The sequence below is a fragment of the Zeugodacus cucurbitae genome, chromosome 3 (genome assembly GCF_028554725.1).
Source record: "Zeugodacus cucurbitae isolate PBARC_wt_2022May chromosome 3, idZeuCucr1.2, whole genome shotgun sequence".
Lineage (NCBI taxonomy): Eukaryota > Metazoa > Arthropoda > Insecta > Diptera > Tephritidae > Zeugodacus > Zeugodacus cucurbitae.
In genome coordinates this window covers 67469175-67483457 of record NC_071668.1, presented here as the reverse complement: position 1 = coordinate 67483457, position 14283 = coordinate 67469175, and the positions used below count along the sequence as shown (strand labels likewise).

The window sequence follows — 14283 nt, the reverse complement described above, 5'->3', positions numbered from 1 at the left end:
TGTGAAGGTTCAAATGAACTTGTTCACATTCTCTGTTATACAACTAGGTTGATTTCTTAGAGATTTGTTGAACTCAGAGGATTTTGAAAGCACTTAGTTATCACTTTGGACATTGTCACTGTCAGATATGGGGAAATGCATTTTCAATTTCACATGTGTTCTATATTAGTTGTGGAATGCTCAAGTAAATTTGATATTTCGTTAAAAACGATGACAGTTTCACTTGATCCTCTTCCGCAGTCTAAGAGACCAATAATTGTTTCAAACATTTAATCATTTTTACTGTGACATACATAAATAATACAAACAAAATTGAAACCACTTACTGTCTCAGGCAGCATTTTAACATAACTTGTAATGTGAAATTCCGTTTCTGTAATACATATTGTAAATATATACCATTTTTTATAAAGATATCGTCTATACGACTAAATGATGTCCTCTATCAAAAACTCTTCCGGACTTGGTTTTACAAAAATGAGCTCTTCCCCAATAAATTATATGTCCCAGATTCCTCAGTGGACATTCAGCAAACATCCTCTAACTACGTGTCCTCATGGTAATTTCACCTCATGAAATTAATTAAATTACACCTCAAGATAGCAAAAAAGTCTCTTCTTTTATATTAAATGTATTTTCTTGTACAATTTTCCTAATTTTTAATTGTTGAATTTTTAGTATCCTGCTTTTGTGCGAACTTTCAATTTTCTCTTTTCGCCTGTTTCCGTTATGTGGCGGAATTTCCCTGGCTTATTTTATCGATAAATCAGTAAATCTAAATGTGGCAACATCAAAGAGTAATCGGAAGTTGCACAAAAGTGTTGTATGTTTTCAGATAATTCTCAATAACTAAATAAAACGTTGCGTTGAAGAGATTAATTTATAAAAAAGAAAAACAATATTTTTAAATTTATTAAGTAGTTATAATTATGAAAATCAATAATATTTAATAGTGAAATAAAGAAATGGAATATTTTAAAACAATCTTCTTTAGTCATGCGTAAAAATACAACTCTGTATTGGCTTCAAACAGGCGATAACAATATTGCCGTAAATCGAAATTTATTTAACATTTAAATAATTAATTCAACAAGAAAGCACTAACAAAACTTAGAAATTAAGATCAACGTGCTTTGAGATGCAACTTGGCATTATCTAATGCGTAATATTTAATTGCTTGAAGTGAAAAAGTCATTGCACGCGTTGTAATAATTTTATCCATGTATATCGATAGCTTTACGATCCGGCAACACGCTTGGATACTAATCATTCTCCATTACCGAAAGAGAATTGAAGAATTGTGGTAGAAAATTTGTTATTTTTTGTGTGCTGCGCTGTTTTGTAGAAAATTACTTGGTATTTGTACAAAATATCCACTTGAAAATTATACAAATACTTGTATAAAGATGTTGTGCTTTGTGTAAAATATAAAAAGTGTAACTAAATGTTCGATTTAGGCTGTAATTTTGCGTTTTTCATGGACGGTATTGAAGTCGAGAAGTTTTTGCAAATGAGAAATTTTTTCTAAGGAAGGCAACGAAAAAAGACAACGATTGAGCGTGTGAGTGAGTAGATCAAAGACGAGCTCAGTGGCGTCGAGCAAAGCAGCGCGTTTTGACGCTGACCGAGCAGAATATAAGCAGAAGAAATTTAGTTTTAAAAATAATAACAAAAACATTGGTGAAGGTGTAGATACACTGGTGTGTTTGTACGTGCTGAATTTAGTTGATCGCTAGTCGGAAGCATTGTGTGGTAGTGGAGAACACAAACTGCATGAAAGATGGCGTCGTCGATGATAGCTGCAGCAGTTGCGGCGTCGACATCGGCGTCATCAGCTGCAACGGGCGAAACGAAAAGAGAAGAAGAAGATGGTTGCAACGAAGAGGGAGAAGAGGAAGCGCTTAATACCTCACTACGTTCCTGTGCCAATGATCCAGATTTCGCGGTAATATGTGCATTCCTACAAAAATTCGCCAAGGATTTGGGTATACCATTACCGAATTTCAAACATTTGCAAGAGTGGCTTACAAATACAGATGAAGGTAAGTGATATTAATGTTCATTCATAAAAAACTTAGTCACTTATTATTTTAATTTGTAGTTACCGACCAGTTGCGTGATCTACACATCAAACTTCTACGTAAAACTCGCAAAACCGTACACGAGAAAAGTTGGGAGTCAGCATTGAGTAAATTCTGTTTTACCTATTCCGCCCAGGATGCCTGGGAGGTAGAACGTTTTGGCTATAAAAAGTCAAGTCTAAAAGTAAAACTAAGAATTTTCAGAGTAAGAAATTATAACAGAATACAAAATTTAACCATAGTTACACATTTCATATTTTTAAATTTCTTACAGGAGTTGCTAGAGAGTCAGTTTCAACGTAATGGCAAGTTCCGTGCTCAAATACTTACAATGAGTGCCGATTCATTACGTTCGCAGCCTATAGGACGTGATCGTCTTGGGCACACCTACTATTTTACACAGGATGCAGATGGCAATTTGCGCGTATATCAGGAACATCTGGACGAGGAAATATGGCAAGTCGTCGCAACGACACGCGAGGAATTAGTTAATCTCATATCACGATTGCGTGGTAATGAAGTAGTGTTGCCTTCAACTGATATTGGTGTAGATGAGGACACCAGCAGTAGTAACAGTTGCACAGCTCAAGTGGAAAAACCACCACCGCCGGAAGAACAAGATGACTCGCAAGAGGAAGAGGTGCGCATACCTAATTTGCGTATAAAATTGTCAAATAATGGCAAATTAGCTGTAACATCACCAAATACCACAACAACACAAACAACAAAACGTAGCCTGGATGATGTGGACAAAAGTTCACCACGTAGTGAGGAATTAAATATAATAAAGAAAGCGCGCCCTTCACTTTTGGATGTGAATCGCGCTAAAAAACCCAGTCGTTATGAGAAAACGAAATCCGAAGAAGAGGAAGAGGGTGAGGAGGATGAAGATGAAGAGGATGATGTTGATGAAGAGGAATTATCCATAGAAGAGGAGGATATAGATAGCGCTGCGGCCGAAGAGGATGAAAATGAGGAGAAAGAAATTGAAGACTCAGATGGTGATTCTGATGAAGAGAACGAAGTGAGTGAAGCCATTGAAGAACCCACCCTTGTAGTACGCGGTGCGGGTGCTGGAGAAGATTGTGACGGCGTAAACACAAATACATTTCTGTTAAGCACTGTCTTCTTTGACGATGTTTGCGATGACGCCATTGTGGGTGATGTTGTTGAGGAGGCAACGCTTTACATATGCGGTGAAGGATCAGGTGCTGAATGTTTAGTTGGTAATGACAAAAATGATGTTGAGACAGCAACAACAACAACTACACCCACAAAAGCAAATGAACCGAAAGCGACATTTTTCTTTGGTGAGCCTGGTTGCCTTAAACTCAGTCCGTTAAAACAACAACCAAAAGATAAAGGAAAGAAAGCAGACGTTGCTGTCGAAAACTCTCAGGCTATTGATAAGAAAAGTGAAATAGTTGAAGATGCGACGAATGATAAAGCTGAGGATCTTCCAGAAGATCAAAAAGATGCTAAAGATATCTCAAAAGATTGTGAGCAAGCAAATAATACAGACTTGAGTAAAGAGGACGCTGAAAATAGTACGAAGGACCAAGAAACTCCCGATAAAAAAGATTTAGTGGCGAAAGTCACAGCTAATGGTGATGATGTTGAGTGTGGGAAGAATATTTTGGAAAAGAATACAGGGGAAGAGCAAGAAAAATGTGCGGAAAATAATAAAGAAAAAGTGAACGAAAAAGAAGTGGCTATTAATGATGACGCAAAAAATAAAGTTGAGTCAGTTGAAAAACTGGAAACTAATAAAGATGAGGTTATTGAAAATAGCATTAACGAAAATAAAGTGGAAGAAAAAACCGTAGAAAGCGGTGTAAAAGATCCACAGAAGCAGGAAACATTAAAGAGTAATAGTTTAAACCACAAGCAGAATGCAAATAAAGATGTTAACAGTGAATTAAGTGAAAAAATTATAAAAAATGAAACTAGCGATAAAGCTAGTATTAGTGAGCCCAAAAAGGCTGAAATTCACAGGAAAGTCGAAGTTAAAGATATCGAAGTACCAAAGTCCGCGCAAGATAACCAGGATAACACCGCAACGTTAGATGTAGTTGTTGAGAAAGTAGCTACTAACGTTAGCGCAACCGACTTATCAAATGAAAATGGTGAAGGTAAAGAAACTCTTGAAATTGAAAAAACTAAAAATGAGGAGCAAACTAAATCAGCTGTTGTGCTGATAACAGAAAGTAGTGAGAATGCTGAAGCTAAAAACTTAACAACAAAAACCAATATTAGCTCTGAAAACCCAAAAACTGATTTGGAAAATGTTAAAATTAATCCATTAACCGCTACAAAATCCATAAGTAATGATGTCACGAATGATGTGTCGCCTACTAACACTTCCCCCAGCACTACTTCCACTCCGCACACTACCATTAATCGCAAACGACGCCTTGAGGATATGCCAGCACCTGCCACACACCGTTTATCGACATCCGAGAGTGAGGTGGATATACATTCGGAACAACAGGAAGAACTTGCCACAGAGGATGACCTCGACCCAACAGATGTGGGTGGTAAGCGCTTTAAAATGCGTCCCAAAATAACAAACACCGATATACGCAAGAAAGTGGAAGCGCAAAAAGGACGCGTAGATGAGACTACATCATCGAGTGGAGAAGAGGATGCGCGTCGTAGACGTAAAATAATCACGCCGCGTAGACAAATTGAACGTTGTGTGAAAAATCTGAAAGTAGCGCATGAAGCGGCCGCTAAGCGTGAGAGTAGTCAAGCGCAAACGTCAAAGCAGGCGGAAAACACAATTGCTGGTGTCGGTGAAGAGAAGTGCGAGGCGCTGAATTTGACAAGCCCAACAACAACGTTAGCATTTCCACCAGTTTTCCCTACAGTAGCAACAACAACAACTACACAAATGCCATTTTTGAGCGCAACAACACCATTGATACAAATGCCACCACCAGCGCCAACAGCTCCGCTAACATCGGCGCAAACAACACCAACAACTCCAACCGGTCGTCAAAAGCCCACGCTTGCCGAAATCATAGAGAAGAAATTGAAAAAATCTTGCGAGAAAGCAGCAACAACAGTTGAGGTAGAAACACCGCCAACGCCGCCTGCAATAGCCGCCACAACAACAATTGCCATTGCAGCTACCACGACGAGCACCAACGATGTGAGCTCAACGCTTGCGACATTTTCGCCACCTAAAAAGTCGCCAATAACTAAACCGTTGAAAAAGAATTTACTCACACAATTGCGACAGGAGGAAAGCGACGAGGACTCCATACCGCGCAAGCGTACCATCAGCGATGCAGGATCCACAGAAACTGCTAAAAAGTTGGAAATACACAGTGGCGAAGAAAAGGAGCCGACACCCGAACGTAAAATGCCCGAACGCAAGACGCCCGAACGCAAAGCAAGCGAAGCAACATTTAACGAACGTGCAACTGTGTCACGTAAAACGCCAGATCGTAAGACACCGGAACGACAACGTAAGCGTCGCAGCAGCGAGGAAGTGAAGGTAACGGGCGCGAATGAGTCGGAGAGTAATAAGGAAATGAAATATGAGACACTGGTGGAATATGAAGCAAAAACTGAGGTTGTCGTGAAGAAGGAAAAGAGTCCATCACCTGCTGAAGCGGCCGTAGTTGGGCGACGCTCAAGTAGACGCAGCGCTGCGACAGTCATTTATGCCGAGCTGCCGCAACCGAAGCGCACGAGAGGTGGCGCAAAAGCAACAACACCCATTGCAACGCCTAAAAAGGCGGCGAATATCAAGGAAGATAAGTCGAGTGAGGTGGCAAAGGAAGTGTCTAAAGCTGTGGTGGAAGCTGTGAGTGCGGATGATAGCAATGCCGCAACTTCTAACACTGAAATTACTGCAGAAAGTATATACCAAGAAACTGTCGAAATAACAACTATTAAGGAAACAACTAAGAAAGCAGGATCGACAGCTAAGGAAAGTAGTAAGGAAGCTAAAGCGAAAGCGAAGCCAACCAAAGCTACAAAAGCCACAAAGAAGGATGCTAAAAAAGAGGCAGCAACCATTGTTAAGGAAGAGGTAATTGTAATGCAATCGAAAAAATTAAAATTTTGTACTAAATACATTTTTCAATTACAGCCAAAACCCAAACCCGAAAAGAAGGCAGCAGCAACTAATGCGTCCGATGTAAAGAACGCCAGCACGACTGCACCTTCAACTTCAACCACTCCAGAAAAAGCAGAAAAACCCGTGCTAGTCAAGTCCACGCCCACTCCTTCACCCACAAAAACTCCAACGCCTGAAAAGAACTCGAGCGAAAATACGTCGGCCACCGCACGTGGACGTGGGCCACGTAAGCAACGTGAAGTGGACGCCACCAATATTATAGAAACTATCGATTCTGAGACACCAGTGCGTCAATCGCGACGCATTGCGCAGCAAAAAATACGCGAAGAGGCTGAAAGGCGTAAACTTGAAGAGATAGCGTTGCGTACCATGAAACAGGAGCTGAAGAAGAAAAAGAAGGCGGAAAAACAGGTAGATCCCACAGTGGCGGAGCCCTCAGAACCCTCGTCGTCCGAGGAGAGCGAAGTGGAGCTCAAGAAGAAGGCGAAAAAGAAGTGTCCCGGCAAAGATGGTTGGTCATCGGGTTCGGAGGAGCAAGAAGAACCGGAAGAAGAAGATGAACCACCGCAGTACAGCGATCCAGGCTCACCGCTCTTCCGTTCGGATCACGAATTCTCACCTGAATCCGATTTAGAAGACGAAACGCAAGTGGTACCAATGAAGCGTGCGCGTACCGCGCGCAAAGAGGATGCCGAGGAGGGTGAAGATGGCGATGAGGAAGCTTGTCAAAAGTGCGGTAAATCAGATCATCCCGAATGGATACTGCTGTGCGATAAATGCGATAAGGGTTATCATTGTTCTTGCCTATCGCCTGTACTATTCTATATACCCGAAGGCGATTGGTATTGTCCGCCGTGCCAGCAAGAGCAACTGATTGCGGCGCTGGAACGGCAGTTGAACGATTTCGATGAATTTGTTGAGCTCAAGCGTTTGCAGGAGGTGGAGAATAAACGGTTGGCAGCTGAGGCAGAACGTGCCGAGCAGGAGCGCCTTGAGAATGAGAAGCAACAGCAGAAAGAACTAAAAGAACGCAAGAAGCATAAGAAGAAGAGTAAACGGCGTGGTGAAAACGGTAAGGATGGTGAGAATGGCGAAGAAGAAAGCGGCAGTAGTGGCAGTACCGATGATGATAAAAGCGAGGAGCGCAATAAAAAACGTAGTGCCAGTCAAAGTGATGACGATGACAGTGAAGACGATAAACCGTTGGTGAAGAAAGGCACCGGCAATCGTAAATCACGCACCGAAAACTATCGAGATAGTCACAAGCGGCGGCGTGGTGATGGACGTAGTCGTCGGCGCGCCGCAAGACGCGGTATTGCCAGTCGACGTCGTCAACGCAATGACACCGATAGTGGCACTGGTAGTGGCTCGGCGCACAGATCGGGCAGCGATAGCGGCGATACGCGCAGTGGTTCTGGTTCGTCGTCATCATCCTCGGTAACCGACAGTGATGACGAGCCGATTTACAAGCTACGCAAGCGACGACAAATCAATGTCAGTTATCGTTTGAACGAATATGATGATCTAATCAACTCGGCGTTGAAGAAAGAAATGGATGAATTGGCCGGTGCAGGCAATTTGGGACGCGGCAAAGATATTTCCACCATAATGGAGGCTGATAAAGAGGAAAAGGCACGTCAGCGACAAGTGGAACAGGATGAAACCGCTGATAAGGATGAAAAAGACGAGAAGACTGCGATAAAGACGGAAGAGCAAGATGCAGAAAATGAGAAAGAAAACGACACAGAAAAACAAACTATTGAAGAACGCATAGCGAAGTCGGACGACGATGATTCTGATGAAGTGCTCAAACGTAAGGCGAAACCGAAGTGCTCTACTAAAAAGAAGTCACGCAAGTTGACCACCTTAGATATTAGCTCTGAGGAGGACAATGCGTCCGACGAAGATTTTAAAACCTCTTCGTTCGATGATGACGAAGAGGAAGATACTTCCATTTCTGTGTCGACCGATAGTGATTCGAGCTTAGAAGTATTTCGACGCCGCGGCAAGAAAAATAAAAAGCAACGTAAGGCGGCGCGACGTGCAACACGCGAACGACGCAAAGATCGTCGTTTTGTTGTGGACGAGAGTGATGACGAAGAGGAAGAAGATCGTCCGAAATCGAAAAAGAAGAAAAGCGAAGATCTGGACTATACCGAATCGGAGACCGACTCGGAAGCTTCAGAAAATCTTGAAGATGTTGACAGCGCTGATCTGTGCGACGATACGACAAGCGAGTCTGATGGCGCCTGGTATCCGTCGAAACGTAAGAAGCAGCGCAAAGGTAACAGCTCGAACATTGCACGCAAGTCACCGAAACTGAAGAAACAACCGGTTAAGAAGGTCAAACGTGTCGAGTACTCTGACGACGATATTAGCGAGAGCGAAGAGGAGGAGGATGAAGATGATGATATCACCGGTGGAAAGGGTTCGGGCAAACAGCCACGTTCGCAACCACTAAAATCCAGCAACTCTACTAAGGGCAAGGGCAAGGGTAAAGGTAAAGGCAAGACAACCGCATCGAAGAAGAAAAAGAAAGTCTCTGAGGATGAGGATAGCTTTTCCGACAGCGACGACAGCACACGACGCACACGTGGACGCCGCTATGCCTACTTGGAAGACTTTGACGATGAGAGCTCCGATGGTGGCATAAAACCAGGTGTTAAACGACCCGACACACCACCAGAAGAGCGCCAGAAATTCATACAGCGTCAAGAGGAAATCAAACGTATGTTGGCCGAGAAGAATGCCGAGGGCGCGAAATTGGCCGCAACACCGCGTCTCACACCGATCAAAGCGGATGGCGACAAAGACAAACGTTCACCGGCAAAGCTGAGTGATTCGTTGTCGACAGTGCCATTGTCGGTGATACGTCAAGCGAAGGCTTTGGATGCAGAATATTTGCAGCGTAAAGGCGAAAGTATTGGCGATTCGGATAATGTCGATGAGGTGGATGAGTTCGACGATGCCGATTTGCCCGACGATTTCCCCGAGGACATGGATGAAGACACCATAGCGCGTATGGTGGAAGAAGAGGAGGAATTGAGTGCAGCTGCGGCGGCACGTGAGTTACCGCCAGCCGACGAAGTGTTGCGCACACCGACAAAACAAACGAACAAATCCAAAGAAACGTCTGTGGCACCAACCGCGCCGCCTGCCGTTGTCCCCGCACCACCTGCTAATCTACCAAGCAATGCTTCCAGTGTTGTAGTAAGCGCACCTGGTGGTCCAGACAAGACGTCACTGATAAACCCTGCATTGGCAGCGCTAGCACAAATGCCAGGCGCTAGCTCAGCACTCGCCGCGCATCACATGTCATCGCCTTTGGCGTCAGGACTACAGGAACCAATGCGTAAACGTTTACCGATGCCCACATTGCATCCGCCACTGCTACGTCATCAATTTCCACCACATGGTGCGAATATGCCACTCGCACATCTGCTGCAGCGGCATCCCTCAGCGCAACCACCCACACATCTGCTACAGAGCGCGCTCAACGCGCCGCTTGGTCAACCACTGAATCGCAGCAGTTTTCCGCCACAGCATTTGCCGCGTCTACCGGCGGGCATGACAGTGGAACAAATGTTGGCCGCGCAACATCTCATGACTGCTGCAGCGGCACGCCACAATCTCCCGCCCTCTTCCCAACCATTGCCAGGCGCGCCTAATGCGCGTGATGTTATCGACACAAGCGGCAGCGCTGGCAGTGGTCCCGGCCTCCCAGGCGCGACTGCTAGTAGTGTGCCGCCAGCGCCCGCAGTCCCCATCAACAAGCCCGAAACGGAGCCGAAACCGCGTGGTAGACGGAAAAAGATTACGCCGCTGCGTGATACATTGCAAAAACAGCAAACCGCCGCCGCTGTCACAGCGGCAACCACACAATCGGACAAACCAGCTGAACCGCCCGCAAGTAATGGCGCGGGCGGTGGCAGCGTCATAAAGTCAGCATTATCCGCCTCAGTCAACGCGCCGCCGCCACAGCTATACAAGCAGCAAGAAGGCGCTGGCGCACCCATCGTCAGCGCTGCCGCGATAGTCTCACAAGCATCAGTAATTACGCGTATGCCGCAGCTACCCACGGCCGCTGCGCATGCAAGTGTCGTGCGTGCTATGAGTAATTTATATCCCGGCGCAGATGGTGAGTTTACACGCAAGCGCCGTTTTTTTAAATTACATTTCAATATTTATTTTTTTGCTTTCAGTTGCTCGCTTCTTTGCGCCACCGACCTCCTTAGCGGCAGTGACTGGCGCTCGGCCAGCGCCGCCTTCTATGCAACGTCATCGTGATGGTCCCAGTATGCAGGGTCTGTCGCCACATGGTATGCGTCAGAGCTATGGGCCACCACCACCATTGCGTGGCAGTGGCTCGTCTTTAACCAATCATGGTCCACCGCCGCAGGGTGTTGTGGGCGAGCGCCCGACATATCCAGCGCCGGGTGATCATCATGTGCCGGGCGGCATGGGCGCCAGCATGTATGCCGGTCCACCACCACCAGCGCGTCATTCTACATCGCATTTAAATCCATATCGGTAAGCAAATGGTCGCTAGAGTTAGCCTATTTGTGATCTATCTTCCAAGTTCTAATTTGTGTCATTTTTTACAGCCCACCCATATACGGTAACCCAAGTTTTGTGCCACGTGGACCGCATGTGCCGAATATACGCGTGCCAGTAAGCGGAGGACCAGAGTTTCCGAGTGGCCCAAGTAAGTATATTACATGTAAGGGAAATCACGTATGCTAAGTTCTTTGGCTAGAAGCTCCAGTGAATGTAGAAAATAATATATAAGCGTTTTCGGATTTCCTAAATCTTTGGAGATCCTTGTCATTCGTGTCTTCCGTATTAATTTTCAAATCTTTAACCTTTTTTATAGTCCCATCTTCTAACCCCATTAAAAAAATGTTAATCCAAAATATTTGAAAGTCTCCAAAACAACTGATTTAATAATAAGTTTCTAACATTAAATAAACTATTTCGGAAAGTCTCCAAAAAGTATCCGCACAATAAATTTATAAACATAACATTTAATAAGTATATTGACCTAAACTACAATATTTCGGCAAGTCTCCAACAAAAGTCTCCATCATAAAGTTGGAAGTCTCCAAAACATAATTGATTTATTATTATTAAGTTTATTGACTAAAACCAAAATATTTACAACTCTCCAATCCAAGTCTCCACTTGCTAACTTTACAATCACTTACACTAACCTTACTTTTCACAGGTACTTATTCACCATACGGCTATTATCCACCACCACCACCCTTAACAACACCACATGGACCACCCATGCAGCGACCGCCAACGTCTTCGCCAGCGCCAATATCACGCGGTCCACCACCAACAACAGCAGCAACTGCTTCAGTGCCGCCCATACCGCCAACAATAGTAGCCAGCACAGCAACCAGCGCAGCGCCAATCACAACAACACCAATAGCTACCACAAAAACAAGTATACCAGCAAGCGCAATAACAACAACCATAGCCAAACCAAGCTCTGTTATCGTAGCAGCGCCACCATCGAGTGCCAGCACCAACTTGAACGCCAGCGCTGCACGTAACATTGTACAAAAGTCATCACTACCAACACCAACACCAACACCAACCATAATACAACCGCCCACACCGATACCACCAACAACACCAGCGTCAGTTCCGCCACCCGCTGCAATACCCACGCGTGCAATAGTGACTGAGGCCGCTGTAAGCGCGCCGGTCGCCACCATAGTCAATAGCAAAGGGCCAATTGTAACGGCCACAGTGGCAGCGAGTGTTGTCAGTGAACCACAAGCGCCGCCACGCAAGAAACTCACCACACTTGAAACGTATGCGGTGGCTCAGACCAAATCACCACTCGTCATAGCGGGTGAGTCGTCGGGTTCACGCAGCTCACCGGGCGGCATACAAGCCGAGCCGGCTGATGACTCCTCATCGGCGCAGGGTGCAGCCACGACTGCGGCGGTCGCCGACAGTGGTGAGGGGCAGGCGAGCGAATTTAGTGGGCTTGTCAGTTACTTTAGCTCACAGCATGACGACTACAACACATAACAACACTCGCGCACGAATATTGTTAACGCGTTGTTGCGCGGCTTTTAGATGCAATACGGAGCGCATGCGCAGACGTTAAGCACAGTTATAGTCAAATATTCATATTTGCTGTATTCGAATATTATGTGTATGTGTATGTGTTAGGCGTAGTTGATTTAGTTTAATAATTTTTTTTATGATTTTTTGTGCAACATGCAATGCAATGCCGGCACGTTTGGGCTAAAGTCAAAGCTCTTGGGTGTGTGGTGAGTTGGTTGTTGGCGCTAAATGCATGCTAATTGTGTTTATTAAATGTTTAGGCCACTTATTGGAAATTCAATACTGAACAAATAGCTCCTCCTCGGTACATCACTATAATAGAAAAAAAAATGAACAAAAAATATTGAAAAAAAAAAATTTGAAAATGTTAAGAAAAATATTAAAAAAATGAGAAGAAATATTTAAAAATATATAAAAAAATTTTGAAAAATATATTTAAAAAAAATATTGAAAAATATAAAAAAAATATTGAAAAATATATTTTAAAAAAATATTGAAAAATATATTGAGGAAAATATATTGAAAAATTTATTTAAAATAATTAATGAAAAATTTTACAATAATTTTCAAAATAAATTTGAAAGCATTTTGAAAATAATTTTGAAAAAAAAAAATTTGAAAAAAATATTTGAAGAAAATATGAAATAAAAACTTAATGCTAGTTAAATTAAACTACTGTATACTTAGCCTTAGCGTTAGACTCACACACACACACACACACAGAATCACAACAGTTGAAATCGCCGGATAATATATCTACATATATATATTTATATAAGCAGCAATTTCAGTAAATTAAACATTAAGTGCTCGGTTGACAGTCGCTTAAGGCATAAAACACAAAAATTGAATATTTTTCAATTGAAAACTCAAACTCAAGTAGTTGCAATTTACGCCTTTGTAGTTGTTGTGGTTTTTTTAGAAATTATTTAATAGCACAGCAGCAACATTTTTATTAAAATTTTTTACTTTTACTTATAAATTAAATTAAATTGTTTTATTAAAAGTTACATATTTTAGACACTAAACACATACATATATATGAACATATATAGTATTTATAAATATATATGCAGCTATTATATGTATATATTATTTAACTATTATAAATATTTATATTTACTTTTTATTTTTGTATTCTACATTAAGCTACACACACACACACATAAACACACAAATGCAATATGTATACATATGTACTTGTTTGTATGTATTTACTGTGAAATGTATACTCACATATGCTTTGTATTTTTTATGCTAAATTAATTAAATATAATTATTTAAATATATATTTTTTTTAATTTTTTTTTTTATTTTTTGTTTTTAATTTAAATTTTTTATTTTTTTTTTAATTTTTTTTTTATTTAAAACATTTTTTTATTTATTTTTTTTTTTAATTTATTTTATTTTTTTTTATTAAAAATTTTTTATTTTTATTTTTTAATTTTTTTGTATTTTTATTTTTTAATTTTTTTTTATTTTTATTTTTTAATTTTTTTTATTTTTTATTTTATTTTTTATTTTTTGTTTTTAATTTAAATTTTTTTATTTTTTTTTTTTAATTTTTTTTTTATTTATTTTTTAATTTTTTTTTATTTAAAACATTTTTTTTATTTATGTTTTGTTTTTAATTTAAATTTTTTATTAATTTTTTTATTTTTTTTTATTTTTTTTTTTTATTTTTTTTTTAATTTTTTTTTTTTTAAATTTTTTTATTTTTTTTATTTAAAATTTTTTATTTTTTATTTTTTAATTTTTTTTTTCATTTTTATTTTATTTTTATTTTAATTTTTTTTTTATTTTTGTTTTATTAAATTTTTTTTACATACATACATATGTACAGATAATTAGTTATATTACATACATATAAGCAGTAAATACTACAGTAAGCTTGCGCTTAGTCGACAGCAAGTGCGCGAAAATATTTTATTCTACACTCAAAATAATTTAAATTAATTGTAAAACGTTATTTTCGACTTTTATGAATAATGTTAACACACAAAAAAAAAAAAAATAAACATACAT

At 41.1% G+C, this 14283-nt stretch overlaps 1 protein-coding gene across 1 annotated transcript; it reads left to right on the top strand.

Moving 5' to 3' along the window:
* The first annotated feature begins 1263 nt into the window (after nucleotides 1-1263).
* LOC105212455 (uncharacterized) lies at nucleotides 1264-12640 on the top strand. Its single transcript, XM_011184440.2, has 7 exons — nucleotides 1264-2042; nucleotides 2102-2286; nucleotides 2356-6123; nucleotides 6184-10309; nucleotides 10374-10701; nucleotides 10776-10876; nucleotides 11396-12640. The coding sequence occupies exons 1-7, from the start codon at nucleotides 1781-1783 to the stop codon at nucleotides 12217-12219; spliced, it is 9594 nt and encodes a 3197-aa protein (XP_011182742.2). The 5' UTR covers nucleotides 1264-1780; the 3' UTR covers nucleotides 12220-12640.
* Nucleotides 12641-14283: the final 1643 nt, after the last annotated feature.